Consider the following 27,091-nt stretch of genomic DNA (forward strand, 5'->3'; position numbering starts at 1 on the left):
TTTTTTGTTTGTTCATTTATTTATTTATTTGATGGCTTTTGGACAATATTCACACTGTAGCTGCTAGAGAGGTCAAAGTGTTCCCTCTCACCTTTTTTTGCTCACATTTCCCCGGAATCTATAATTAACGAACTGGAGAGATACCAACAACTATCAGCCTCCCTCCACGGCTCCTCCTAACAGTGCTCAGAAGCTGAACACAATGTTCTTGTAAAATTAATTTAGTTTGCCTTAACAGGCTCAGTGGAAACAACCTGCATTAATCCTTATGATAAAAACATCGCTTAGGGAAACTGTTCTGTCACTGAGAAGTTTAAAGAAGTTATTAGAAATATTTACTACATTTCTGTTTTTATGATGTATTTTAATGTAAAGAATTGTTCTGTTTCACATTTTTTTACATTTTAGGAAACACACATATGCTTTCTTGCTGAGAATTACATTAAAACATTTATAACGCTCTTGTGTGTGCCTTAAATATAAATCGGTTGGTGATGCTTATCAAGCCTGGAAACAGGTGGAAACAGCAAGCCTGTCTGAACTTGTAAAGCTCTTTAACATCAATCAGTTAACATGTGCTGGAAATATTGAGCTAGAAATAACTTTGTCTTTATGTCTGTGCTTGATCTGCTACAAAGTGTGTCCTTTGTAATCAGTCATTTCTGACCGTTGAGTGATTAGTAATCACTCAACGGTCAGAAATGACTGGATAATGACTGAATGAAATTACTGAATAACGTTTGTGTATTTGTAGCTGTGGTGAAGACGCCACCCAGCAACCTGTGGATCATGGCTGTTCTGACGCCTCTCTTTCTGTTGATGGTGGTGATCGGCATGGTGGCCTTCATTTTGTGTAAGAGAAACAGGGTCATCTTTAAAACTGGCGCCTTTAGGACCTTCAAAACTCGCTCCAAGGTAAGACTCTCGAACTTCCAACTCTATCCCTGTCATCTGCTGCTTTTTACTACCGAGTATTTCTCCTCTCCTTCTTCTTTTCTTCTTTCTACTCTTTATTCTACAAATCAGCTCTTGGAATGCTAAGTCTCAACCCAAAATGTCCAAACATTACTCCTTCACTTTAACATTATCCCAGAAACCAAATCTACTGTGAAATTTCAACGAAGATTACATAACGAATCTATTGTGAATATGTGACACATCGCACAGCAAATAGATTGTGTTAAGTTATTCCTTCAGGTCAGAAAAATTGAATGCCATCTGTCCAGGCCTTACTCATTTGTTTTCTCAAAGCCCAATAGCCCATGGTCATTGCTAATCATGCATGCTGCAAAGACTAATCGGCTGAGAGGAATAGGCAGGGCTCAATGTACTGGAAGTGAACCTTAGGGTAATGTTGGCCCTTTCACAATAGTAGCATTCACTCAACACCAGTTAATTTAAGGTTAAATAAAAATCAATCATTTCAAATGAGCGCGTGTGTAATAGATTATTACCAGCTGCTTTGATCAGGTCAGATTGTTCTACTGGACACAGTGCAGTCCATGACGCCAGAACAACAGCTGCTTGTGTCACTGCAGTGAAGCAGTAAACAAGCAATAAACTGGCTAATTTAATTTATTCTGAAGTGGCTTATGATGTGGCTCCGCTTTGTTCAGAGTACCATAATCTTGAAGTGGGTTTCACATTTGTTATCATGGTTAAACGTCCACTCCAGTGAGAATTCCTGTCACTGGCTACACATGCACTGAATAAACTACCCATTGACCACACAATGGTTAAAGGAGCTATATGTGTTCTTTTTGCTATCGCTACTGCTAATGTTAGCATTAACAGCTGTTTACTTAGCAGTTTAGAAGAAATGTTGCGAGTTCAGCATCAAACTTCATTCCTTTACTCAGCTGTCTCTAGAGGTGGAAAGCAGGGCCAGTCTTGGCTCTTGTTTTGTTAGCATGCTAACCAGCTAGCCCCTCTGGTCTCACAATACTGTTTTGCGATAGTGGGTCGTTGTATTATCCATTCTTCTCTCAGATCAGCATGAGATAATGAAGATGTAGCGTTCAGAGGGCATATTCTAACTTCTTGTCTTCAAATGCAACGTTAGCTGAAGCTTCAACACCACCCCCCTCCGGCAAGAAACCATGTTCAGCAGCAGGGGAAACTCATATATAGCTCCTTTAAGGATTTATTCTGGTCAAGCTGTTCACACAAACTTTTGATACCCAGCAAAGGAATCTCTCCAATGCTTTGAATAAACGAATACACAGAATATTCACAAATATTCACAAATATGCGGATCATAGACCATCAGTAAAATATTCTCTTATCATGTGAGCTGTAGTAGAAAAAAAAAAAACGATCTCTACAAATCTGTACAATGTTTTTGGTGTCCCTGAGGAATATTGTGATGAAAAATAAATTTGCTTTTCTGGGTAAGAAAACCAAAAGTGAAGCAGTAAGATGTTTTAAATCCATAATAACAGATGGTCTCTGATATTCTGAATTTGATCAAGTACAACCATGTTTATGTTTTATAACCCGGAATAAAGTTACTGCACTTACTGGGAAAACACAGGTACTAATTAACTTTTTAATCTAAATGAATCACTGTGATACCAGTCAAATACAGTTAGCTAAATTACATTGTGAATGAATTAGTCACATTTCTGTCACAGTAGACCACAGACATAGAAACCTTGAGAGATAATAAAGTTGATTACAACTTGAGTTTTATTTTTCTTAGTTTTGGCCATCGTTTCTTTTGCTGATAACACTGTACTCAATAAAGTAATTGCTTAGATTTGGAAACATGGAAACATCAAAGTCCAACAGGGCAAGAGATAAAGTCAGACAGGTTGTGAGCAATCAACAACAGTTTATTAATTAATAACAGATTTTTTAAACCACATTATTTTGAGGTAAAACTAAAAGTGAAGTAAATGTTGGTAAATGTGTGTGCACAGCTACAGCAAGTATAAAGCCTCAAGCTTGAACCAGGAAAATGGTCTACAAACTGTGATGGATGTGCAGGTTGTGTAAAAAATTACCTTTCCCCTTTGGTTTCTCTTCTATGTAAATATAACTCTCCTTGGGTTTTGTTTAAAGGATAAAACTATCAATATTCTATATTTTTTGTGCCATCAACAAATCCTATGAAAAGACCAACAATGAATTGATCCTTCTAACAAATATTGTCTGTGTATCTAAATCCTGATCCACTGTTGGTCACTCCTCTGTGCCACTGGGTGAGTCATTACAGTGAGCACACACACTGTAGTTTATTTTGTTTCTGTCCCACACCCACTGTCCTGCTGGCTTAAATATGTATTTAGAGCACCAAATGTGTATTAATCTGCAGTTTAAAATAGTCTCCAGCAAAGGCACTATTTGCATTTGTTCAAATAATGTTTACTAAAAACTATAGTATTCAGCCTTTTTTGGGAAATCACTGAGCCTTTGTTCCACATTGTTTTCACATTGCTTCAGTGTGAACCAATACACTTGTGGCTGAGAGTTACAGCTACAGCTACAGAGAGCTACTGAGAAACACATCTTTGTTTTGGGTCTTTTTAAGAGATTTCTGGCTTTTAATTCTAGATTAGAAAAAACCGAGAATAAACCAAGCTTTATCCTTTAAAACCTGTCTGACTACTTGTGTTTCTTTCTCTGTTAGACTTGGGTATTCCTGGATCTCAACAGTTAATTTTTTTTAGTACAACGTTATTATCAGGAGTGATGGTCAAAGCTGTATCATTTATACAGTATATAATAAACAGGAATAATTTTTAATTCATTTCTTATCAATTTTAAGATTGAATTCCTATTCTATTCTTTTCTATTCTGTTCTATTCTATTCTATTCTATTCTATTCTATTCTATATTAACCCCTCCCTGACCTTGTCCCTCTGACCCTCTCTCTGTTTAGACCTCATACCGAAGGGAGGGCAGTTACCACCACCAGGTATTCACTAAGACTTGGGTTGGGTGGATGACTGACTGACTGACTGTGCCAGTTAATGAATGAATGAGTTACTGCTGTGCTTTCTGACTTTGACCAGCTGACAGGGTTGATCAATTGGCGTACACCTGCGTTGCTGGCTGCTTATTGCTCTTTGTGCTGCTTGTCGTTGTTACTGGGTAAATTTGTGCATGTGGCTACTGTGCTGTGGACATGACTTATTCCACCATCCTCATTGGCCATTTGAGAGCAATGGAATGAGGGAGGAGGGAACAATGAGGAGAGGTGAAAAAAAATAAAACAGGGGTGTAAAATTCACAAGCACGATCCTCAAGATTTAAATTGTTTTGGTTAGAGTCGATGGACTGAATTAACAAGGAGAGGCTGGCTCATAAAAAGAGGCAAATGAGCTCAATTCTGCTGGATGGAGGAAGTCATTTCTAATCTGAGCTCATAAACATAAATAGCGAGAAGGAAGACCTCAACACCTGCAAACCAAACCAATTTATTTTATTTTGTAGCACCCATAAAAAGTGACTCAAGCTTGTGTCATCAGCCTAGACTGCCTCTCTGCCAGTGCCTTTCCCTTTCAAGCCAGTCTTTTTATCCTCTTAGATGAAGCCACTCTCATCCCACAGTGGCTCAGCGAGAACCCTACATGGACCCCTAACCCAGTTCTTTTTTTATAATGAGGTTCTCCAGTGGATTATGTTAGCTACATTATCATGCACCCAAAGCAGAGCAGCATTGGCCACAGACGACAGATAAAAAAAAAATGCTTAAACACTTTAAATAACAAAGAACCTTGCAGCGGCATGTCAGCTGATTTGTGGGTTATTTTGGTTCGGCCTTTCCTCATCCCTCCAAAGGCAAAGTGAAGCAGGGGAAGGATCAATGGGAGGATGGAAGGATGGGTAGGTAATGCTGGTGTAACATCACAGCACAGCAGGGGTTAACACCCCAGAAAATACTTTGTATATACACAATCTGTGTGTGTTGTCCCTGCTTTATTCCATCTCCATATAGTTTAACATTTCAATTTCCAAGCTCCACGGTACTGTTTGCTTTCACAATCATTTGTAAACATTTAATGTTACTCATATTGTGTTTTACGAGAGAGCCCATCAAATATTAAAGAGTCCTGAAATATGGGATTTCACAAGTGGTGCCGTGAGGCTATAATCACTGCTCTTATCCACAGCAGTATTTACCCTCTCCCTATCCTGAGCAGTGGCATGCATGAGCAAATGAGATAAATATTTTACAAAGGGATTTGGGAAGAGCTTGTGGCAAACTGGAGCAAAACATTTCTAGTTGATTAAATAGGTTAAATTTGTTTGAAGTTTGTCTTAATGTAATGTTCAAATGCTCAGATGTACATTGATCTCTGTGATCTACCATCCACACTGCCTGTGAAGTGGTCTTTTTTGGGTTACATTAATGCAGAATAAGAGATGTCACAGGAAGTGAGATATGAGAGAGAGGATGACATGCAACTATGTCCCCGGTTGTACCCAAACTGGGGACGTTGTTATTACACAGTCAACATCTTAGACTCCTAAATCACCAGGACACGCAGGTTGACCCCTTTCTTAAGCGATTCCACTGTCACCGATCTGCCAGAGTTATAGTCTTTTCTGTACAAAATTCCCTCTTTGTGGTTTCCACAGTTTCCTCACTGAGCTGCGGTGGAGGAACAGTAACACAAAAGGCAGTTTCATACTTAAAAGACTGTTTTGTTGGAAGATTTCCATTTGATTTGATTCATTTGACTTGAGAATATTTTGGCTGTTTCAGAGAGTATTTTTGAATGGAATGAGTCCTGTCCCGTTACCTCAATTGAAAAGCCCTATGCCCCAGAAAAAAATAAAATAAAATAAATAAAAGTGCAAACGGTTAAAGGTGCAAAATAAACATCTTTCTGACCACACCCAACCTCCTTCATGAGTGACGCTGGGATTAGCCAGCTGTGTGGAGGCGGGAAAACAGCCACCAGGCAATGTACTTCTGTCTCTAGCTCCCTTAATTTATTATTACATAACTATTTGTGGCACTTTTAATGTGAACAAGCGACTGCAACACTGTGAATGTCTGAATGGAGATACTGTCTGAATATTTGTGTGCTGTCATTCTCATTTTTTAAATCATATTGCCTCTCCACCCTCTCTCTGATGAATAGCTTTTCACTCTGCCTTCTAGTTCGTCTGTTCAGATCAGGTATAAACACTTTGACTTCCAATGTGGTCCAGCCCTTAAGTGACCCTTTAACCTGATGGGTGGATTTATTTCTGTTAAGGCTGTGGTCACGCCGTGCAGACTGCATTTACACTTGGCAGCGGTCCGATGTGGCCTGACCAATCTGATCCTGCTCTGACCTTAATGCATTCTGTGTGTGCCTTGTATTAACCTGCATTTCCCCTAATCCCAATCAGATATCCAGATAAGGGTCACATGTTAATGCCCTGTGTGAAAAGAGTGCATGTTAGAGGCCCACCTCAGTGACTTGTGTGTTCTGTTAGTCATATAAATATTAACCAGACCTACACTGAAGAATAAACTACATCTAGTTAATCTACTGTGGGCATCTGTGTGTGTTTGATCTGCTCCCAGCCCACTTGTCTATCAGTCACCATGCAAGACAAGCTCAAGCTGCTGATCAATACTGTGGTTTACATTAGGTGTGTGTGTGTGTTTAATCATTAAAGAGTAATTCTGCAGAGTCCAGCTCACTTCATCACTCCGCTGTGCAGCCAGAACACTCTTCAAAACGACTTTTCTTCCCTCTGCGCCTTCTTGTATAGGCGTGAAAGCCTCTGTTAGCCGACTTCCATGTGTAGTACAATAGAGTTGGAATCAGCAGAAGTAGAAGCAATCCATTTTTCATTTTCAAGGTGTTCAAATGAAAGCACAATGCGGTGCCTGCCATTTAAAGGACTGAAGGTACTTTGCATTTTGCTGCATCATGCCTGAACCTGCCCCAGGATGAGTTTATCTAATTGGTTCAGCACGCCTATGTGCCGATGTGCACTCCAGTCTACTTTGCTGTGTGTCTTATTTAACTTATTAAATGTACCCACTCTTCAGGACGTTTTTTTGCATGCAGCTCTGTGGTGCACTTGCGCCATCCGCCCTGCTAGAGCTGAATTTAAATCAATATGGCCGCAGGGGGAATAGAGCATATCTCATCCATCTGCTGTACCTCATCAAGCTGCTGTTGGCTGTTGCTCTGAGTTAAAATTAGAGGAGAAGCTTCTGTTTGAAAATAAGTGTGGATAATGTGGTGGTGCGGTGGGGTCGTGGTCTCACTCACTACACATGACATCTCTGAGTCAAAGAAATCGTTGGAGCCTGTGTCGGTGTCTTTCTCTCTCTTCTCTCCGGGTCTTTTCCTCCATCACCATTGTAAATGGCTGGGTGGGGTGGGGGGCGCCATCCATCTCTGACAGACTGATTAGAGGCTTGTGTCATACCACAAACCCTGTCTGTAGCCAAAGTCTTCATTAAACTGAGCTGCTTGCACAAGATGAAAGGCGGCCATTTGTTAAGTCAACATGCTGTTAGTGGACATGAGAAAAGAGGGAGAGATGGTGGTGAAGACAGGGGAAAGAGTGGGGGCATTAGAAAGGAAGGAGAGGCAGAAACAAGTAGGAAAGAAGGATATGTGAAAATGTTTTGAAAGACTAGACAAAGAAAAAAAAACAGACCTTGAGCCAGTCATGAAATGTCAGGGGCATGTTGAAGGTTATACCTCCCTCACCACCATCACCACCACCACCGCCCTGTCCCTCCCGAGAATCCATATTGTCTCCATGCATCTCAGCCCTCACCCATCAGCCACTGATGACGCATCTTCAGCTGTCAATGTGCAGAGCGTGTCAGTTTGTCAGATCAACACCTAAAATCCAATGTTTGCTCCTCAATAATCCATACACATAATGCACGTTGGTGGAGGGATATATTTGGAACAACACATTTAATTCACCACCTCCCTCTCCTGCTTCCTTTTGCTTGCTTGTCATAAACATCCACATACACACACACACACACACACACACACACACAAAGTTAAAGAGGCCATAGGCAAATTAATGTTTGCACTCTCCATACATCTTTCACACGAAAGAGTCACAACTGTCACCATACATCACTTCAGTGGGTAGAAGATATATGCACTGCACACACATGCTCACGCACGCACACACACGCACACACACACACACACACACACACACACACACAGACTCACTCTGAATCCATATATTCATGCCATGGGGAGAGGACCTTCACCTACTCTTTCTCTCTCTAATGTGTGTGTGTGTGTGTGTGTGTGTGTGTGTGTGTGTGTGTGTGTGTGTGTGTGTGTGTGTGTGTGTGTGTTTTCTACATGAGAATTTATCAATTTCTCCGACACTCATCCACGGCTGCAGCCACATGTGTTGGAGCTGGCTGATGGCACAGTGGTGTGTATAACTGATGAATTATTAACAACGCCGTCAGCTGGATGCCCACGCTGCCTAACCTCACATGCACTCAGACTTTAGCATGCATGATCAAATGCATTAGGCGTCCCATTTTAGAGCCGCTCAAAATAGAAAAGGGGAGGCAAAAAAATCAGGGTTTCTTATGCTTTGTTGTGTAACCTAAAAAGGGTCTTTCTCTTCTTTTTTTTCCCCCCTGCGCTCTACTCTGTAAATTGAAAGGCATTTAGTGATACAAAGAACGTGTCCAGGCCTTGGAGGCTTAAGCAAAACGCATCTTTTTCTGCCTTTTTGATGTTCTGTCTCTTAATGCCAAAACTTCAAAGGTGCTGTTAAGCTTTATTACATAGTATTCATTTTCTCAACTTTTTCATTATGCCAGCTGTGGTGTTTGGAGACTGATAAAAACTGGGAGGGACGTCCATCCAATTACAATGTTAGTTTGACATCTGTTGAGCCATGTCAGGCTGTCCAGGCTGAAAATCTTTTGATATTGATGAAAACAGGATTAGAATAGACTTAACCCATGTACTGCTTCTTAAACTGTATTAAAAAGTGGTTTGGAGTGTTTATTTTACCAATCCTCCAACTTAAATTCTAAATATTTATGCTTCAGGATCTCAACTCCATGACAGCTTGTGTGCCATCCATGGCTTTACTAACATGTTGTTAGTCACATTTAGGAGAAATCTAGCCCCGAACACAATTCAAATTTGAAGCTGCATCATCCTGGCTTTCCAGACTGATGGCTCAAAATTTATGAAATAATTCAAAAAGTGGGGGGGTGGGGAGCTCATGATAGTGACTCCAGCTTTCTTCTGACATAGTGCTCATTCCCTGCAAGGCGTGAAAGACATAGAAGTATGTAAAAATGGTCCAAAATGTTTCACAAGTAAACTTGCTGCTTATAAAATATAACTTAACTAGTACAGAAGGAATTATCAGCAATATGTATTCAAATCATTAAAATTAAAACCGGACTATTCCTTATGTAGAAAAATCCCCTCGCTATGGAAGCCCATTTAAGCCAAGAAAAAAAAGAACATGATGGTGTGTCTGACTTAATAAGACAAATTATGTCATAGAAAATCAATTAAGTAAGTAAATTAATTTTGGACTTCTATTACATTGTAATGTAAAAAAATTAGTATGTGATATGTGATATTTTGAAAAGCTTTGACCTAGTTACTCATTATTTACACTTACTATCTCATACATTTGACTAAGTACTTCATAATTTTGAGTTACTGTCACATAATTTTAGTTTACCATACTTGTAATCTCCACAGTATTTTTTTAATTGTTATCACTCTTAACATAACTTTTCATCTTTTCTTTTTTTAAATTTCTTGGCCATACAACACCTGATACTAGAGTTGGGGTGAATATTATGACTCTGCAGGGCTTTTTTTATTTTTATTTTCTCATAGGGGAGTGGGCACCTTGTTATCTCTAATTTAACACTACTTTTTAATATGAAATATTAGGATTAAGATAAACCTTTTTCAGGAGAAATAGTAATTTACCATTTTCTCAAAATGTCTTATGAAATAACATCCACAGTAAGTCTGTGGTTCTGTTGTATGTTTTGGTTGTTTAATTAATCTCATACCATTTTAAATTCTCTTACCATCAATAGCTTTACTTTGCAATGCTCATTTGAATCATGCATCATGGTGTGTGGCTGAATTATCACTCATGCACATTAGTGTGGATTATAAATTGCATTGACTTATTGTGGTTCCCTCTCTCATCAGCCTATGCTGTGTAATAAAGATGGAAAACTGTATTGTTAAATACTGTTGTGTGTGAATTGTCTTTTTGTTGTGTTTGCATGTGCTTAACATCTGGAAAACAACTGGTCATTTTTATTCTTTGAAGTTGCTTTTTGTCAATCAATCCAACCAGCAAACTGAAAACAAAACCCGCTGTCTAAAAACCGGAAACATTTATTTGCCGATCCATCTTTTTAATCTCACATTATGAAAATTTGACCTCCACAGTTCAGTTCCTGAGTGGATTGATCTCAAAACTGCAACGGCTTTGCCACTGTGTTTCTGACCCTTTGTACTTGTCACTATTTCCTCCACCAGCCTGTCCAGGGTTTCGACTATGCCAAGAAGCACATGGGTCGAACAGGTGATGAGACCATCTCTGTTACTAAGGAAACACTGGTGCTGGGGCTGCCTGTGCGAGATGCTCCATTGTCGCTGTCTTTGGATAAGAAGGTCCACCAGGATGGGACCGCCAATAAGAGGCCTCCATCTGCTGACATACACAAAGGAGGGTAAGACAGTTACTGACTCAATAGTTTTCTTGTTGCATGTTTGCTTTAATGTGTCCTTGTTTGTTTTTGTAGCAGTATATTAGTTTAATTACACTGCAGTTACATCAGGAAGACGTTGTTTGGATATCAACAGGTGAATGTTATTCACCTCACATATGATGCAGTTTATTTGTTGGTGTATTTCCTAGCTGGTGCTGTGCCCCAGGGGATGAAAATGTATGTCTTTCAGCAGTTGGTCCGTACTCTGCTATGGACTGAAATATCTCAGCAACTAATGGATGGATTACCATGACATTTGGTACAGTTACCCATTGTGTTCAGTGCTAATTAGCAAATGTGGACATGCTAACATGCTAAACTCAGTTGTTAATCGTGGAAACATCGGTTCATAAGAAAATCGACACACTCGAAAGGACACAAACAGAAAGAGAATGACCTTTGCGTTGATCCTTTGGGTGAATTTCATTTACAAACAGTATCCTGACAAACAGTGACTGCTGACACATTTCAATGTGAGGCCTTCATCTGAGCGAACTCACTCAGCATCGTCACTGTGAGCATGTTAAGTAGAGCCTCATAACGCCTCTAGCTTGGCAGTGGTCTTGATTTTAGATCAACTCTAAGAAACCTTTAACTTGAATTCATTCTGGTGTGGCAATTTGGTCAGATATTACACACACATATTATATAGATATGTACACACATACCACATAGCACATATATGATAACAACAGTAATAAACTCTCAAAGGACTGATCAGACAAACTGTTCCGAACTGGAAGCCTTGTGAGAGGGTCCCACAAAGTTCTGAAAGCAGCTGTCCCAAGCTTTTCAGCAGGACCAGACATCATTGTTTGTTCAGTGTAGTGTTAAGCCAGAGAGAATCCAGCAGTAAGCAGTGCAGACTCCAACAGATTGACATGATCTGAGGATAAGTCCAGAGTTAACAAGGAGCAGCTCTGAGACGAAGAGGAAGCATATGTACCGTCTTACAGCAGGAAATTTAGATGTACAGTAGCAAAATACTACTGCAGGTTTTCTGACTTTCTGACACTGATTTGTGTGTGTTAACTTGCCACATAGAGTATTTTCACATGAATAAATAATTGTCACAGTATGTTTGAGCTGTTAACAGCCTAACACCTGTCTGAGCTGCGGTCTGACACGTACATCTTTGTGGGCTGGAGAGGAGAGGTTTGGAGAGAGCAAAAAGGAGACTGTAAATTATAACAGGATGTAAATGTTAGTGAATGCGTCTTTTTAATTGATGCATCTAATCCAGGTATGGAAAAAACTGTACCGCAAGTTTGACACCAGAGATTTTAGATAAAAATTGCCAAAAAAAACAAAAAACAAATTTTGTAAGCGAGGTGCTGCTGTGTTGTATAATTTCATGTGAGAACAGCATTGCCATTGGACACTGGAGTGTCTCACATCCTCTTGTAATTATAAATATTGCACTGTGTAGCAACTGTTAGTGTCCATTTAAACACACTCTACCACTCTAGCCTCTTCTTCATACCAATGCCCAAAATAAACTAAATAAATAAATAAATATTAATAAATATAGTCCTGAGAAAATGAAAGATGAGTTCCAGTAAGAATTATGAAGAGACATGTAAACATCTCTCTGAGAAGGGCTGGAAAATGAACTAATTATAATGGTCAAGGTAGAACTGGAGAAGAGTGAAGAGTAACAAGGAATATAATTGAATATGAAGTCATTGAATACATACATTTATAAAAACAAACAAACAAACAAACAAAAAAACAGATACAAACATCTTTTTTTCTTCTTGCCACAGACTTCACTTTTTTCGAGTCACAGCTCAGTCAAATCAAAACACACAGACATCAGATACAAACTGATTTTAATCAAACCATAAACCCCACACCCATGAACTCAGACCTTCAGCGAGGTTCATCCTTCATAACTTTTCATCAGTTTTCACCAGATTTGTTGGGTAGGTTAAAGGTTGACTAATATTATGCAGCTGTTATTTTCAGGGACTCAGGGACTCTCATAACAGTACGTTCAGATTTTTATCAGCAGCTTTCTGTTTTTAAAGAAACAAACAAAATAAAATTATAACACATGTTTTGTCAGTAGCTTTTTCCCATTTTTTCCACAGACACTTAAAATGAATTCTACATTTATTTGTGCCTTTTCCCGTCATGTATACAACCCTGAGTTTTAAATACAAACCCTGCAGAATTGCTCAATGCATTTCTGACTTCTTCTGACCAGTGGAAGCTGTTATTATAGCAAGCTGTTATTCAGACTAAATTTAGATTCAGCTTCTGCTTTATTGTTTAGTGAATTTATCATAGTTTAAATATTATAATTCCTACTATGTATAGTTTGTGAAGAACTAAACTCATACATATTATAAGAAGAGTATAAATGGTAATAGAAAATAATTTAGCAGAGGAAAATGAAGCAGTCTGGATGTTTTCCAACCTCCAGCAAAGGCCTCACCCACTTCTGAATACTAATATTTTGTTTAAATAAGCTTTGCTTTACACTTACACACCTGTGTCAAGAGATTAGATGTTACAAACCCAGAGCCACCTGGTTAAGTCCGTCTGATTCTGTAATAAACATCTATAAACATCTATTGATGAATTATTTTCTCGTCAGTTTCAGTAAGAGAAAGAAACTGTGTCCTCTCAGTGGCAAAAACTACCAGTTCTGGAGTTTTCACACCCTTCTCATTAACGAATGTTGAGCCTCTGCCCTCGCCCACACATTTTTAAATATGCGGGTGACATGGAATTAGATGGTTTCTTGCTGCCAAGTACTGCATCCTCTACTGTCTTTCAAGAAAAAGACAAATCCATTAGTAAGTGTGCAGATAATTGTCTACAAGAAAATGTACGCCGAGCAATTTGTCTTAGATTTCAGAGGAAATCAGTGTGATGTCCCTCTGAGCCACAAAAATAACGATTCGGTTGAGAAGCAAATGTGATTTAGGTGTTGGTACTTTAGTTTTGCAGTAAGAGAGGGTCAAAACTAGCGGGAGAAAAATTTCAAAGCTGAGAGAAATTTTATTACTAGATTTTTTAGTTTTTCGAGGTCCGTGTCAGAAAGTGTACTTTTTGGAAACTCGAGCTCGCAGGATGAGACAGTATTCTAGCACACTGGTCACGTAATGACCTGGTCTGATCTAGACTTTCAGATAAACAGATGCTGATTTGTCCTCACAGGCACTGAGACGCTGTGGTGGATTAGACTGGTTTACTGGATACCTGCTGGATTATGCAGTGTTTATGTCTGGGATAATGTAAGATTACAAAACTGAAGAGGGTATTGCAAAAATTAGGCTGCAACAGTTTTTCTATATATATCTGTCTTTTTGTACTCTTCCATTTTTCCAGCACTAATCTTCTTTGTCATTGTCTCCTCTTTTTTATGCATAAGCGATGAATATGATTAGTAAACATCTGGCAGGATCACGCAGTTTGAAATTATATTTACCGAAATTTACAAAACAGTCTTATTCCCAGTAGACTTCACTAGGATTATGAGTTATAATCGTTTGTACGCGTGAACACAAGAAACGTTTAGAACAGAAAGATGAAAACACATTTTTAAACTTTTCCATCCCTGGACATTTCTCTACTATGAGCTACACCCACCTATCCACCCACATTCAACAGCAACCTCTTTCCTTGAGGAGGTTTGGAGTCATAAATGAAATGCACCATGCCTCCTCTCATTGAAATACACACACACACACACACACACACACATACACACACATACACACTCATGTAAGACAGAGCCTCTTTTTTACACACCACTAAACGAAAATGAATGGAGGTGGGATTAGTTGTGCTTTGCTTCCCAAGGCTGATAAACACATGTATATTTATAACCCTGGCTATAGCCATGCCAGAGGGAGCCTTTCAGTGTAACAATGATGACAATGCTGGAAGAGCTGCCATAGTATCATAATCAGCTTTACCAACCTGTATGTATCCACACATACATCTTATGGGGAGCCAGTTTTTAACGAAGGTATCAAGACTATTCTCCCACCTGGGTGTAGACTAATTAGAAAATGACGCAGCATCTCATCTTCTAACCAGAGCAGGGTGCAGTGCAGTGGGATGAAGGGGAATCTTACACCCAAACAACAACAAAGGATGCAATTATCCTTGGACTTTATGGTGGTAAATGAACAGAGAACAAGACTTCTGAAGTGCATTTCCTCTCTTCAGATGCACAGGCACAACAGGCTTGGTGATCTAAATCAGCAGGCAGAAGGTAGATAAGACAGTAAAAATAGATGACTCCTTTATCCACTCATTATATCAGTGTATCCTCTATATCCTTTATAGTGAGGATTAGATACTTGATTTTGATTTTGAATTGCATCATCACTGATAGTTTGCACTATAGAGATGCACAACTGTAATTTTCACATCTGTTAAATGACCCTCTGTCAGCAGACAGCAGTGTACCACACTGACAGTAGATATATTGTGCAGTAAGTAGGGACTGATTTCAGACTCACATAGTCACAATGACCATGTTAACATGCTGAGGTTTAGCAGATGTACTGTGGTCATCATGTTATCATTTTCACAGTGCACATATTCCTATTGCAGATATTTATAATTTTGTATAATATTTTTCCCACATCCTTATTGTAAATATTTTATTTTATTTTATTGTTATTTTTTTCTATTTATATTAAAGTGATCTTCCTGTAGTACTTGATTGTTTTTATCTTTTAACTGTTTTGTCTGTTGTTTTATCTGTTTACTGTTCTGCACCAAAACACCAAAACAAATTCCTTGTATGTTAAAACCTACTTGGCGATAAAACAGATTCTGAATCAGATTCTGATGTTAAAATTTGTATTAAACACAGATTACAGCTGAGATGCACTCTCTTGAGAAAAAAAAATCTGTTCTTATTTATTGAATAAACAAGATTGTTATCTTTGAGATATGATCTTGTTAATTCAGAAAAACAGAGCAGGAATTAATTTTTTTTCATGAAAGTTAATCACCAAAGTCAACCATTCTCATGAATGTCTAAAATGTGCACAGAAATGTTTAAATGTGTAAACAAAATCACATGGCAATCAATCCAGTTGTTGTTGAGATATTTCAGTCTGGACCAAAGTGGTTAACCGACAAACAAGCTAGTTGCTAGCATGGCTAAATTCAATTCAATTTACACTTCTAGCTGAAAATAAAATCAAATCAAATATACAGTGAATTTAAAATGAAAAACACAGTCCTGATCAAAAAGGAGCAGGGAGGATGACACAAATCTTGATCAACATGATGCAGAGACATATGGTCTGAACACATAGACACACAGCTAAAAAAAAAGTGCGCTAAACATAAATATTTCTCTACATATTCCTATTCTTGGATCTCTATTCATGAATTAAATAATACAAGAATTATTAATTGTTTAGAGAATTTCTATAAACTTTCTATAATGCAGTATGGGCATACTACATATTTTGAAATAAACCTTTCCTGATAATCACCCTCTGCAAATTTTAAATCAGTAATGTTTTGTTTTTCACAAAAGCTTATGGTCCATTATTTCACCCCAATAATTTAGTGTTGAACGTCCATTGATTTTTTGTTTTGGATTATCATTGATTATATATTTGGTTTTGCTAAAATGTACCAATCATTATTCTGTTGAAGTTAACTTTTGACTGTATAAATTTTTCACAAACAAAACTATAAGAGAAGGGAGTGATGTGACCATCTTTTGTTTGTTGAAAACCGAACACAAGTGAAACTTTGCCAGAGGGAGGAGCAACTATTTCAGCTGCAGATTGTTCACTTGTCTGCCTTGACAGTGGAAGGACAGTTTCATAGGGAACACATTTATGCTGCTCACTGCTTTCTCCAGAGAGAAGAAAAAAGGGGTGAACATAACTTTCCCTCAGTGTGATTATTGATCGTGCTCCTCCTCTCTCTGGCCTCCCCGGACAGATTTACATGGAGCACACATCATGTTTTTCCCTCCATCCCTCCAGCTCTTTGCTTAATACCACGCGCCTTTTACTGTTACTCAGTCAGCGACTGACCAGTGTAATGGCTGCACAGCGTGTCTATGTTAATGTGTGTGTGTGTGTGTGTGCGCGCACGCACGCACACATGTCTTCACACAGACAGCGTGTTAGCCTCGCCTCTGGCTCTTTACTGTCGAGTCTCACTGATCTGTGCATCTCACACCACCTGTAGACAGGCCTGTCACATTGTGTAGCTGCTGTGGCTTACATGCCTCGAGGCTGTTAGAGTGTTTGTGTGTGTATGTGTGTGTGTGTGTGTGTGTGCATGTTTGTGTGTGTGTCTTGCACATGGTTTGCATACCTGGTGTGTGTTAGGCAAGAATCTTCATACATGACTTCATTGATTCCTGTAGATGATTGTGCTAACATGGGTGTGTTTCTGGGTGTACCTGTGAGCGTGCATGTGTGTTTATGTAACATGCATGGACACTGAGCTGTCTCCATTAAGGCTCTTGCCTGTTGAGTAACCTGCTCAACAAGATCAGGATCACTGCTGCTGTACTTGTCCTTTACATTTGTCCTGTTCCTCCTTTCATTTTCAGTGCTTTAACGCAGCATCACTTCTGTGGGATTAATTCTGTCCATTAATAAAAATGCAAAAACGTGTTGCATTGCAAACCACCTAACAACAAATGCAGCCATATGGTTTCCCTGGTTAGCAGATAATGTTAGCTTCCAGGAGCCAGAATCATGCTGTTGCTGGTTCATTGTCTGCACACCACGGAAAGAGCTGGGGGGGTATGGATGGCACAGCCCCTCCTGCCCCCTGGCAGAATCAGGGGGCAGGCTTATAAGTATCATGGATGGACTCCTGACTGGCCTACTAATACAGGCCCAGGGCCCCTGGACCTGAACCTCTGTATGAGCTGCCTGTTAAGATTTCTTGGGAAAGTCACTCAAATGATTATAAACAGACACAAAACAATCAGAAAGAGACACAAAAACACCACAAAGAGACACAAAATGACCACACAGAGATGCAAAATGAAAATAGGCAGTCAAACTATCACAGATAGTCCATTGTCAATTATTTGTATGTGGTTTTTGTCCATTATACACCTACACATTCCCATACAGACCAATACACAATATGTCTTTGGCTTGTAAAGCACTCGTGAATCATTCTTGTTTTATGAAATCCTCCATTAATGTTATTTTGTGAAAACTAAAATATAGCTGATAGAGAATGTGTTGCTGTCAGATGATGCCCTGTTTGTGTACCCACTGAGACTCACAAGCCCTCCCCTCCCCTCTCCTCTCTCCCTCACCTCCTTCTGTTGCCATGGCTACTACAGACGGTTGCCAAGTGAGGAGGACGGCTCGGTGTCGAGTAACGGCTCAGGAAAGCTGAATACCAGCAAGAGCTCGTCAGCCCGTAGGACGGCGACCGGCAGCAGTAGCAAGAACGGCAAGGAGGAGCTGCACAAGAGGAGCACCAACGGTGAGGAGGAGGAGGAAGAGGAGGTAGAGGGGGTGTAAGCAAAGAAAGATGGAGAGGGGTTTAAAGATAGAGAAAAAAGACAAAGAATGAGGATGAGGTTATTATACTGAGGAGGCAGTCAGTCTGCCATGCCAATAAAGAAGTGCTGATCACCAAAAAGTAAAACAAACATACACAAACCTAACCCATGTACACACAATTATAACACTTATGATGTACACACACATTTGCACATGGTATTTTACCTAAAGGGTGGTTGATATGAGCTGGTGAAGTGCACATGAACAGAAAGAGTGAACACTCATACTCATACTGCTGCTGCATCACATAACTGTCAGTGACAACTCACATACTCATAGCACACACTCTCACGTGTCTCTATACTCACACACTTATACACACACAGTGATTACTAATATTACCTAAACCAAAAAAGAGTTTGTATTTCAGTTTTCAGGTGTTTTCACAGCCAGCGGTTCACACTGCATGTTCTTGAGCATTGCATCAAATTACTTTTGAGTGCAATCTCAGAGAAAAGACAAGGCAGTGGGTGGAAAGAGTTGTGACACATGTTTGGTGTTATTCAAATCCATTAAACCCACAGCACATGGTTTATGTATTTGAAAAATGACGGGTTGTTAGACCTGTGACTCCTCATCCTGGGAGAAAAGATACAACATGTAGCTGTTAAAAACATATTGGCCCAGTCATTTAAATAAAAGGATTACTTCTTTCCCCATCTTTACATTGAGATTCTGGGTATATCAGCAATTATTTCCATCTAGTTAATCCCAAGCAGTTTAAACACAAAACACACACAATACAATATGACACTACTCAAACATACTTACAGTACATACTTACATTCAAACAAAACAAACAAACAAACACTATTTTACCGTTGGTCATAGTCTGGGGGAGTGCTTTTTAATAAGATAACCTTTATAAAAAGCTTCCAAGCTGTAACTACCGGCTTTATAAATGTTTCATCAGTCATTTTCTTATTACTGATGTGCATCAACAAGAAAAACATTTGGGTTGCCAGATTGTGAGCTCTAACTAATGTTTATCCTCCTTCAGACACTTTGTCTTTTTAGCTAGCGCACCCAGGACAGCATTAGTAAACATGATCAATCCTACAGAGCTGATCAAGCAAAAAAAAAACTAGGCAATATCTGGAAGCTGACCCGAGTTACACACAGATAACATTTCTATTTGTTCACATGTGTTTTCTTCATAATGTAGCTTCAGCCACGCTCCAGCGCACAGAGTTGTTTTGGTGCTGGTTTTGAAAATCAGTAGGCTTTTTTCATGATAAACAATTTGACACGTCGCAGTAGTAAAGCACAGTGGTAGGAGTAATGCTGCTTTCCTACATAGCTTGCCAGCTACTAAGTGAACAAATTGCCACAAAAATGGTGAGAGGTGTGGATGAGCTTAATGCAGCTGTTCTCCCAAAACTCTGACTGAACCGTCAGAGACTGAGCTGCATTGAGGCTAATGTAGGATTCAGGTTTTAACACAGAAGAGGAATGTGTGAAATAAAATGTTATCTCTGGTTCTACTGCATCGATTTTAAACTTTAAACTTTTTAAACTTACAAAGAGTACTGAGATTTTTTTCAGTATTAGTATAATTTCTCTATCAGTATATTCAAATGTAATATGCCATTTATTAGAGCTGCACCTTGACAGCAAATGGAGAACTCCACAACTTGCAACATCCACCTGCAGTAATTGAGTTATTTTAGGGAATCTTAGAATCTTAGCAAGTTAACAACATTTATGTCAGTTGGTTGGAACGATGCTTTGCTGCAAAACAAAATAGACTACAAAAAAAAAAATAGAAAAGAAAAGAAAATAGTCATTTTCAGACTCAGGATTATGGGCTTCACATGCTCTCATCCACACTACCTGTTACCAGTGGTGGCAGTGACTGTACTACATCTTCTTGTTCAATGGAAAACCAGGCAGATCTTTTTCCAGCTCTGCAGACTCACAATTGGTTGCATAAACATTTCTCTGATCACTGATGACGCTGCAGCGTTGCTTCTGTTCAGTGACATTCTAGGACACTGGGATTTTCAATCTCTTGTGCATCAGCAAACCAGTGTTCACAGTAATTTGTGTGATTTATAGTGTTTATGCAAGCGAATGAATGAACACCCCAGAGGAGGGGAGGAGGGGGTTGAGTAATTGTTTCATTTTCTCACTACTGTTCACAGAGAGTGGGAGATGGACAGAATTAATGTTTCCAGAAAAGAAAGAGAAAGGAGGAGAACAGACTGTACACTGGAGCACTGTTAAAGAAAATGAAAGATTAATAAAAGTGTAAATCCACACAAGAAGCATTGACGTGCAATTCAGAGAGAAAGAATGACTGCACATAAAATCACATAAAATACAATCAAATAAAGTGGAGATTAAAAGATGAAAATAATCACACAGGAACTTCAGCTATTCAACAGGATAACTTTGCAAAAGTTGCCTACAGATACAGTACTTTTTTTTTCTCCAGTCTATGTTTGCTGCTCAGGTTGCCCTTTTGCTTTAAATCTGATCCTCTCACAGTGATCTCATCGCCGGGTTACAGGAACAGTTTGACATTTGAAAATCGACATGGGAAAACCACTTTTCTGCCAAGATTGATTCCAATCTCATTTCTGCATGCTAAATATGGAGCTGGAAACAGGAGCTGATTAGCTTAGCTTAGCATGATGTCTGGAAGCAGGGTAAAACAGCTGGCCTTTCTCTATCCGCATTTCAAAAATACTCCTACTATCACCTCTAAAGCTCAATAATGAATGTATCTTCTTTAACCTGTGTGCAGTTATGATTTTACAGGGACACAAAGCTCACCAGCTGCAGGCTCAGTTCATAATGAGTGTACAGACATGAACGTGGTCTCCATTATTATTTTGATTTAGATTTTATATTAAACCAGCATCTGAGCTGTGGAGCAGAAAGCTGTGGTGTTCTCTAACACTAGTATGGGGATGGGTTAGAATGAACTCAGATGTATAGCAGAGGCATGTGTGTGTGTGTGTATGTTTGTGTAGGTAGATGAGGGCTGTAAAGGATATCATCCTTTTCAGGTAGTTTTTGATACACTGTGGATATCTTTAGCTGTGGTTCCACTGTGGTATTAGATCAACTTAATGATGTTTCAGATCAACTTAATGATAGTTCACCTTGACTTATATTAAAAAGACTGGTGCTGATGAAGGAGGCTCTGTACTGTAAGGATAAAACACATTTAACTGTGCAAGGACACCTTTTAATTTAGTGGTTTTCATTTCCCACGAATATGTTATTTGTAAGCTTATTTAGGATCAGTGTAGTGTGTTTAATGATGATAGCACACTGATAAAAGACATAATTACATCTCATTAATCAGTCGCAGATGCTGCAGGAAAATGAGCAAATAAAACAGAATGGATGCTGTTGGTTGGTGGATGGTGTATTTATTAACATCTGTACTGCTGTAGCGAGGTGTGAGTTTCTTCATCAGAGGGATTAGTCTCCATTTACTCACCTTCTTTAAGCTCCACAAGCCTGGAAAAAGCTCTGGGATTATTTTTTTATTACAATTCTAGATAATTTGTAGTAATATATTTAGATTTATAGTAATTCACCTTTAATAGGTAAAAATACAGAGAAATGGGTGAAGGGGAGAGAACAGGAGGATGACATGCATCAAAGGTCCTGGTGTAGATCAAACTGAATTTTTCTGTACAGCTAAAGATCAGTGACACTGGTATTTCTGTAATCTGAAAGATTGAAATGTTATACATGGTACTTTACTCATCTTTAAATAGCAGACCAACATTACCATCCTTGTAGCCACATGGCTAGTGTGGCCACAGAACTAATCTTCATGCCGGTAAGCAATAAGTAGATCACTGCAAACATAAAGCAGTAAACAGTCACAGTCAACAAGCAGATTGTTAAATGAGTCACAATGTTTATCTCCCCATGTACAAAAAACACCTGCTCTTAGTAACAGTGGCTGCAAGACAAACTTATTTTATTCTGGTAATGTAAACATGTAATTTAGGAATCATAATCAGATTCAGTGTGTTCTAACACAACTCAGTCATCTCAGGAAAACACTTTAAGTGTGTGTGAAAGACAAAAGGCCAGTGTTTGACATCTGCTGTGATCTTTCTCTGAACACAGCCAGTGTTCAGAGTGCGCGTTATCTACATGTGCTGTCGTGGTTTCCAATCTGGTTCACAGCCTCTGCTGCTGCTCATGACGCCGCCTGTCCTGACCTTAACTGTCACACTCTGATGGGCGGCACAGGAACAGCAACAAATAAAGCCGCCTGAGCTCCAGCACAGGATGAATGGTGACAGTGTGGATTTGGAGCTGAGTTAATGGCAGACTGTTGTAGCCCTATAATGAAGCAGTCTGCCATATGATGTCAGTCAGGCAGTGAGTCACAGTGGACCCAGTACAACACAACACTGTCCATCTGCTGCTCCCTGCAATAACATGCACGCATAAATACAGAGAGCTGCATGTAAGAGCATCAGAGGACACGCCACATACAGCTGATGTTTTCTCGGCAGGGGAGCAACAGAAAACTGCAGAGTTGATTTTGATTCAAATCCTGAATAATGGGACCTAAACAAAATGTCTAATGTATTATTGCTCTAATGTAATTTTTTAGAGTTGCCATGACAAATAAAACCTTACAAACAAAACCTTACATTAGAGGCAAAATGAGAAAGATCTCATTATTTTGGAGGATATGACTGCATGGTAGGGCCAATGTAAGCATGGAAATAACAGGAAACACCATAACATACCTTTGTCTCACACACCTAATATACTGTACATACCGCTCTCGCTGTAGACCTGTTTAGATCTCAAGAGTTTGGTTCTTATTTGTTTTCTCTTTTCTGCACATTTATCATTTACCAGACTGGATACAGTACCAGAGTATCCATACTTTACATTTTTTAAATATTAACTGCACATAACAAGTGGCAAATTAAGCAACACAACTCACCAGCTAAAAGCAATGCTGGCTATCAATAAACTCCATTCAAATCTCAATTTCCAGCGAAACACAAACACATTTTTGTATTTGGGAAAACAAAATACTCATGGACAGAGTGCTTTCTTGCTGAGATTAAGATCAGGAAAATGATACCACCCTCATAGCTGTATGTTCACATAGGACTATGTCTGACTCACGTAAAGTCAGGAACAGCCTGGCTCTGCACATAACCACAATGTAAAGCCATAACTTGTTGTTCTTACACATAAGTTTTTGTACAGATTCAGCAAATGAGGTCTAATCGGTCAATAAGTGAGCTTCAGGGGTGCTGGTAGATGGATGTTGTTACTTTCAGACAGAGCCAGGCTTGTTGTACTAAGCTAACAGACTCCAGACTGTAGCTTCATGTTTACTGTACAGACCTGAGAGAGGTATTGATCTTTTTATTTAACGCTCTGACAGTAAGCATATTTCACAAAAATGCTCCTGAACAGAGGACAGTGCATTCATTGTAGGGCCAAAATGCTAATAATGCAAACCTTTTCCTGTAGTTTGACATCATACTCAGAGGACTAGACGAAATAGCAAATGTAAATTATGTAGATATTGGTAGAAATTGTGATAATTCCTATGATTGCAACGTCACAGCTTCCTGGGAGGACTGTTACTGTCTGCTTATTACTAACCTATTTGTCTTTCTCTTCTTCTCAGACCCATATGAGGACCATTCAGGCTCTCTGCGTCTCATCACCATTAAACCCATGACGGCCCAGCCAACCTACTCCTACCCCTCCTCCTCCTCCCACAGCCAAGACTCTGTGGTCCTCAACGGGGAGGTGAGTCTCCACATGCACGTACACATCCTGTATACATAATGTACACACACCCTGAAGGCTTAATCACACTCAGCTTTGAGTTGAGTCTGCAGTGTTGACAGTATAGGACAGAACGAAAACTAGAACATCATCATCATCGTGAGTCACACTAACACTTGCAGAGGAATTTGGTCATCACATAGTGTGGCAGATATTTGTCACACATATCCTTCGGTTCATGTTTATATTTGGAACTGTTGATGCTTTACGTTAGTGACTCCAAACAGGGCATACTTCTGGAGCTGCCAGGGAAGATTGTGTTGTACCTCAACTAGTTTTAAAAAATCTGATTAAATATAAATATATTAGATATATATTCACATATTGAGTCAGCTGTAACACCAGGGCATTACTTGTTGTGACTAAGAATGCATGACTAGTCAACAAGTCATCAGAGAAGTCTAAACAGTGAAGCTAGCAAAAAGATAAATATTGTAATAGTTGCTAAAAGTAATGGATAAATGGTTAAATTATCTAAAGGTCATGGTTAAACAATTGAAGTGGTAAGATAAAATGATGGATACATGGTTGAAAGCCAATCAGAAGAGAGGCTCTGAGCCTTTCTGACTGGCTCACTGATTTCTGAATGATCAAATAAAAATATAGCAGATTTCAGGTAAACACTCAGATAAACCAAATCCTGCAAGGTTGGTTGTTGGGTTCGGGTCAGCAGGGCTTGGGGCGTGGCTGAGGGCGGTGACTGCTTTGTTGTGACATCACAAAGTTCTAGAAGTCCTGACAGCTCGTTTTAATGCTTAGTTTCTGAATACAGACTGTGTGCATTTCTGAGGGTTTAATACTTTCACAGTATTAATATAGAACCTAGACCTGCTTTATAATCAAAAAACATATGGTAATCTACCTTTATACATTCTGGGGCCTTTAAAATAGATAGCGAGGTAGGGTTAGTATTATTTATTCTACTTGCGACACATTGATACAGAATTTAACTGTTGTTGCTAGAGTAATTTCCTCACCCTTATTTTCACTTTTGTCCCACCCAGTCTGTCACACCTCTCACTCTTTTCCTCCCCTCCCTCCTTTTTTCACATCAACCCCTCTGCACCTCTTTGCAGCTGAGACAGCAATACACAGGCTGACAATAGATTATCCCTTCATCTATTAACATAAGACCAGAAAGTCCCCTCTGGGGCTCTCTGGTTTTCCACTTCCTCTGCAACTGACTGGTTTACATAAGCAGAAAATATCATGATCAGGGCGTGTCACTCTCTCTGATTATCGGGCTGCAGGGGATGTTTCTTAAAACACATCATTCTCTCTTAGCACCAGAGAAAAAGGACAAAGACAAAGTTTCAAAACTTAAGGAGTTCATCATACAAAATTAAAACATCACTCAGTTGGTTGCCCCTCTGCATATGGAACCTGATGATTTGATTACTCGAATTTAATACTTGAATTTTCTGTCTGCAGGCAAACCATGGTGGGCTGAAGCAGAAGTCGGACATCGAGCACTACAGGAACAAACTGCGTCAGAAGGCCCGAAGAAAAGGCTACGGAGAGTTCTCGCTGTCTGAGAGCAGCAGCCATGCTTACAGTCACCGTGACACCAGGCATAGTCGTCACGACAATGGGGTCAAGGAGCCAATGACTGCAGAGGAGAAGAGGGCCTCCTTTGCAGGATGTCATAAGAGGTATGGCAGCAGACAATAGTAAGGTTAGTGAGAGATACAAGAAAAATGTGAAATTATTTAATTTGGATATGATTAAATGCATAACATGATCGAACATATCAGAACATCTCTCTAATCAGAGCCTTCTTTGGCCTGAACTACACTGAAGATGGTTAAACAAATCAAAAGGATCAACCACAAAAAGTATATCCCAACATTGGGACAACATCTCACCAAATGTGACAGTCATGTACAAGTGTTTGACAATCCCAAAATTAGAGGATTAGAGTTTAGTTTAAAAGTATACATCTAGTTCATTATTGAAGACTATGAAATTATTCTGTTTTTGTCCCATTTCATTTTATCATTATTCAAGGAATAGACTATTAAAGTAAGAGCTTTAACTGACTAGGCAGAATTAATCTTATTTGAACTGCATTTATTTCACCACAAGATATAGATCTACTGCTGATCTGTAGCTGGAGAGAATAGTTGCTAAGCAACATTTAAGGAGTGAGTGAATAGTGAAAGTTGATGATTTTAAATCAGCACATTAATATTTTACAGTCCATGCAGATAAGTGCCTGTTTTGCTTCCTTTTGTCACCAACTGATTTAACACATTCAACCTTGACACAGTTCATGAATTCTTGTATCTGCTGTTCAGGCAAAGACAAGCACGTCTTTGCTTTTTTAATAACCTCAACTCTAACCCATTAAGCAGCAGTAAAACAATCTGTCTAAATCATGAAGTTGTTTTTATACGAGAGAAAATAATTTCATCTGCTCTGAGACCTCAACATTTTCCTTATTTGCCTAAATTAAATTCTGCTTTAATCACTGTCCATTTACTCAATTGACACGTTTAGTTTCCCCATAAACTGTGTTAAAGCAAATATAAGAAGTATACAGCAAGCAATCGGAGGAGGATGATGGAACAAAATTTCTTGTATTGACTGTGCAGCTTTTGTATGCCTCTGCACCTCCGACAGTCAGTGATATTACGTGATATTTCAGTAACACCTTGAGGGTATTTCTTCAAATTTGGCACAAACATTCACTTGGACTCAATAATCAACTGATTGAATGAATTTGGTGGTCAGAGGTCAAGGTCACTGTGACCTCACAAGTTGCATTTTTGGCCATAACTCACAAATTCATATGCTAATTATGGTAATAATCTAATCTAACAGGATGAAATGATGACATGATGACATTTTATATCCAAATGATCAGAGGTCAAATTCACTGTGACATATGCAAAAACACCTCTGGCCATTCTAACTCAGGAAGGGGAAATTGTGACCATATTCACTGCAATTTGACTGGTTGGTGGAGGAAAACAACAGTGATTCAGTAATTCTAGTTTGGTTCTACATTGAGTTATACTGTAGATGAAATGTA

At 39.1% G+C, this 27,091-nt stretch overlaps 1 protein-coding gene across 3 annotated transcripts in view; it reads left to right on the forward strand.

The window, feature by feature from the left end:
* The window catches only part of kiaa1549la (KIAA1549-like a), a 104,900-nt gene that overhangs the window by 65,466 nt on the left and 12,343 nt on the right, over positions 1 to 27,091 (forward strand). For 2 of the 3 annotated variants that reach the window (XM_071506259.1, XM_071506251.1), the window contains exons 12-17: positions 755 to 915; positions 3,884 to 3,919; positions 10,488 to 10,681; positions 18,030 to 18,175; positions 23,894 to 24,018; positions 25,489 to 25,709. In XM_071506259.1, the coding sequence (XP_071362360.1) occupies positions 755 to 915; positions 3,884 to 3,919; positions 10,488 to 10,681; positions 18,030 to 18,175; positions 23,894 to 24,018; positions 25,489 to 25,709 (883 nt within the window). The remainder of the gene's footprint in view (positions 1 to 754; positions 916 to 3,883; positions 3,920 to 10,487; positions 10,682 to 18,029; positions 18,176 to 23,893; positions 24,019 to 25,488; positions 25,710 to 27,091) is intronic. The other variant, XM_071506269.1, reaches the window with a different exon arrangement.

The sequence above is a fragment of the Trachinotus anak genome, unplaced genomic scaffold (assembly GCF_046630095.1).
Source record: "Trachinotus anak isolate AG129_WGS33_773 ecotype Australia unplaced genomic scaffold, CSIRO_AGI_Tana_v1 ptg000002l, whole genome shotgun sequence".
Taxonomy (NCBI): domain Eukaryota; kingdom Metazoa; phylum Chordata; class Actinopteri; order Carangiformes; family Carangidae; genus Trachinotus; species Trachinotus anak.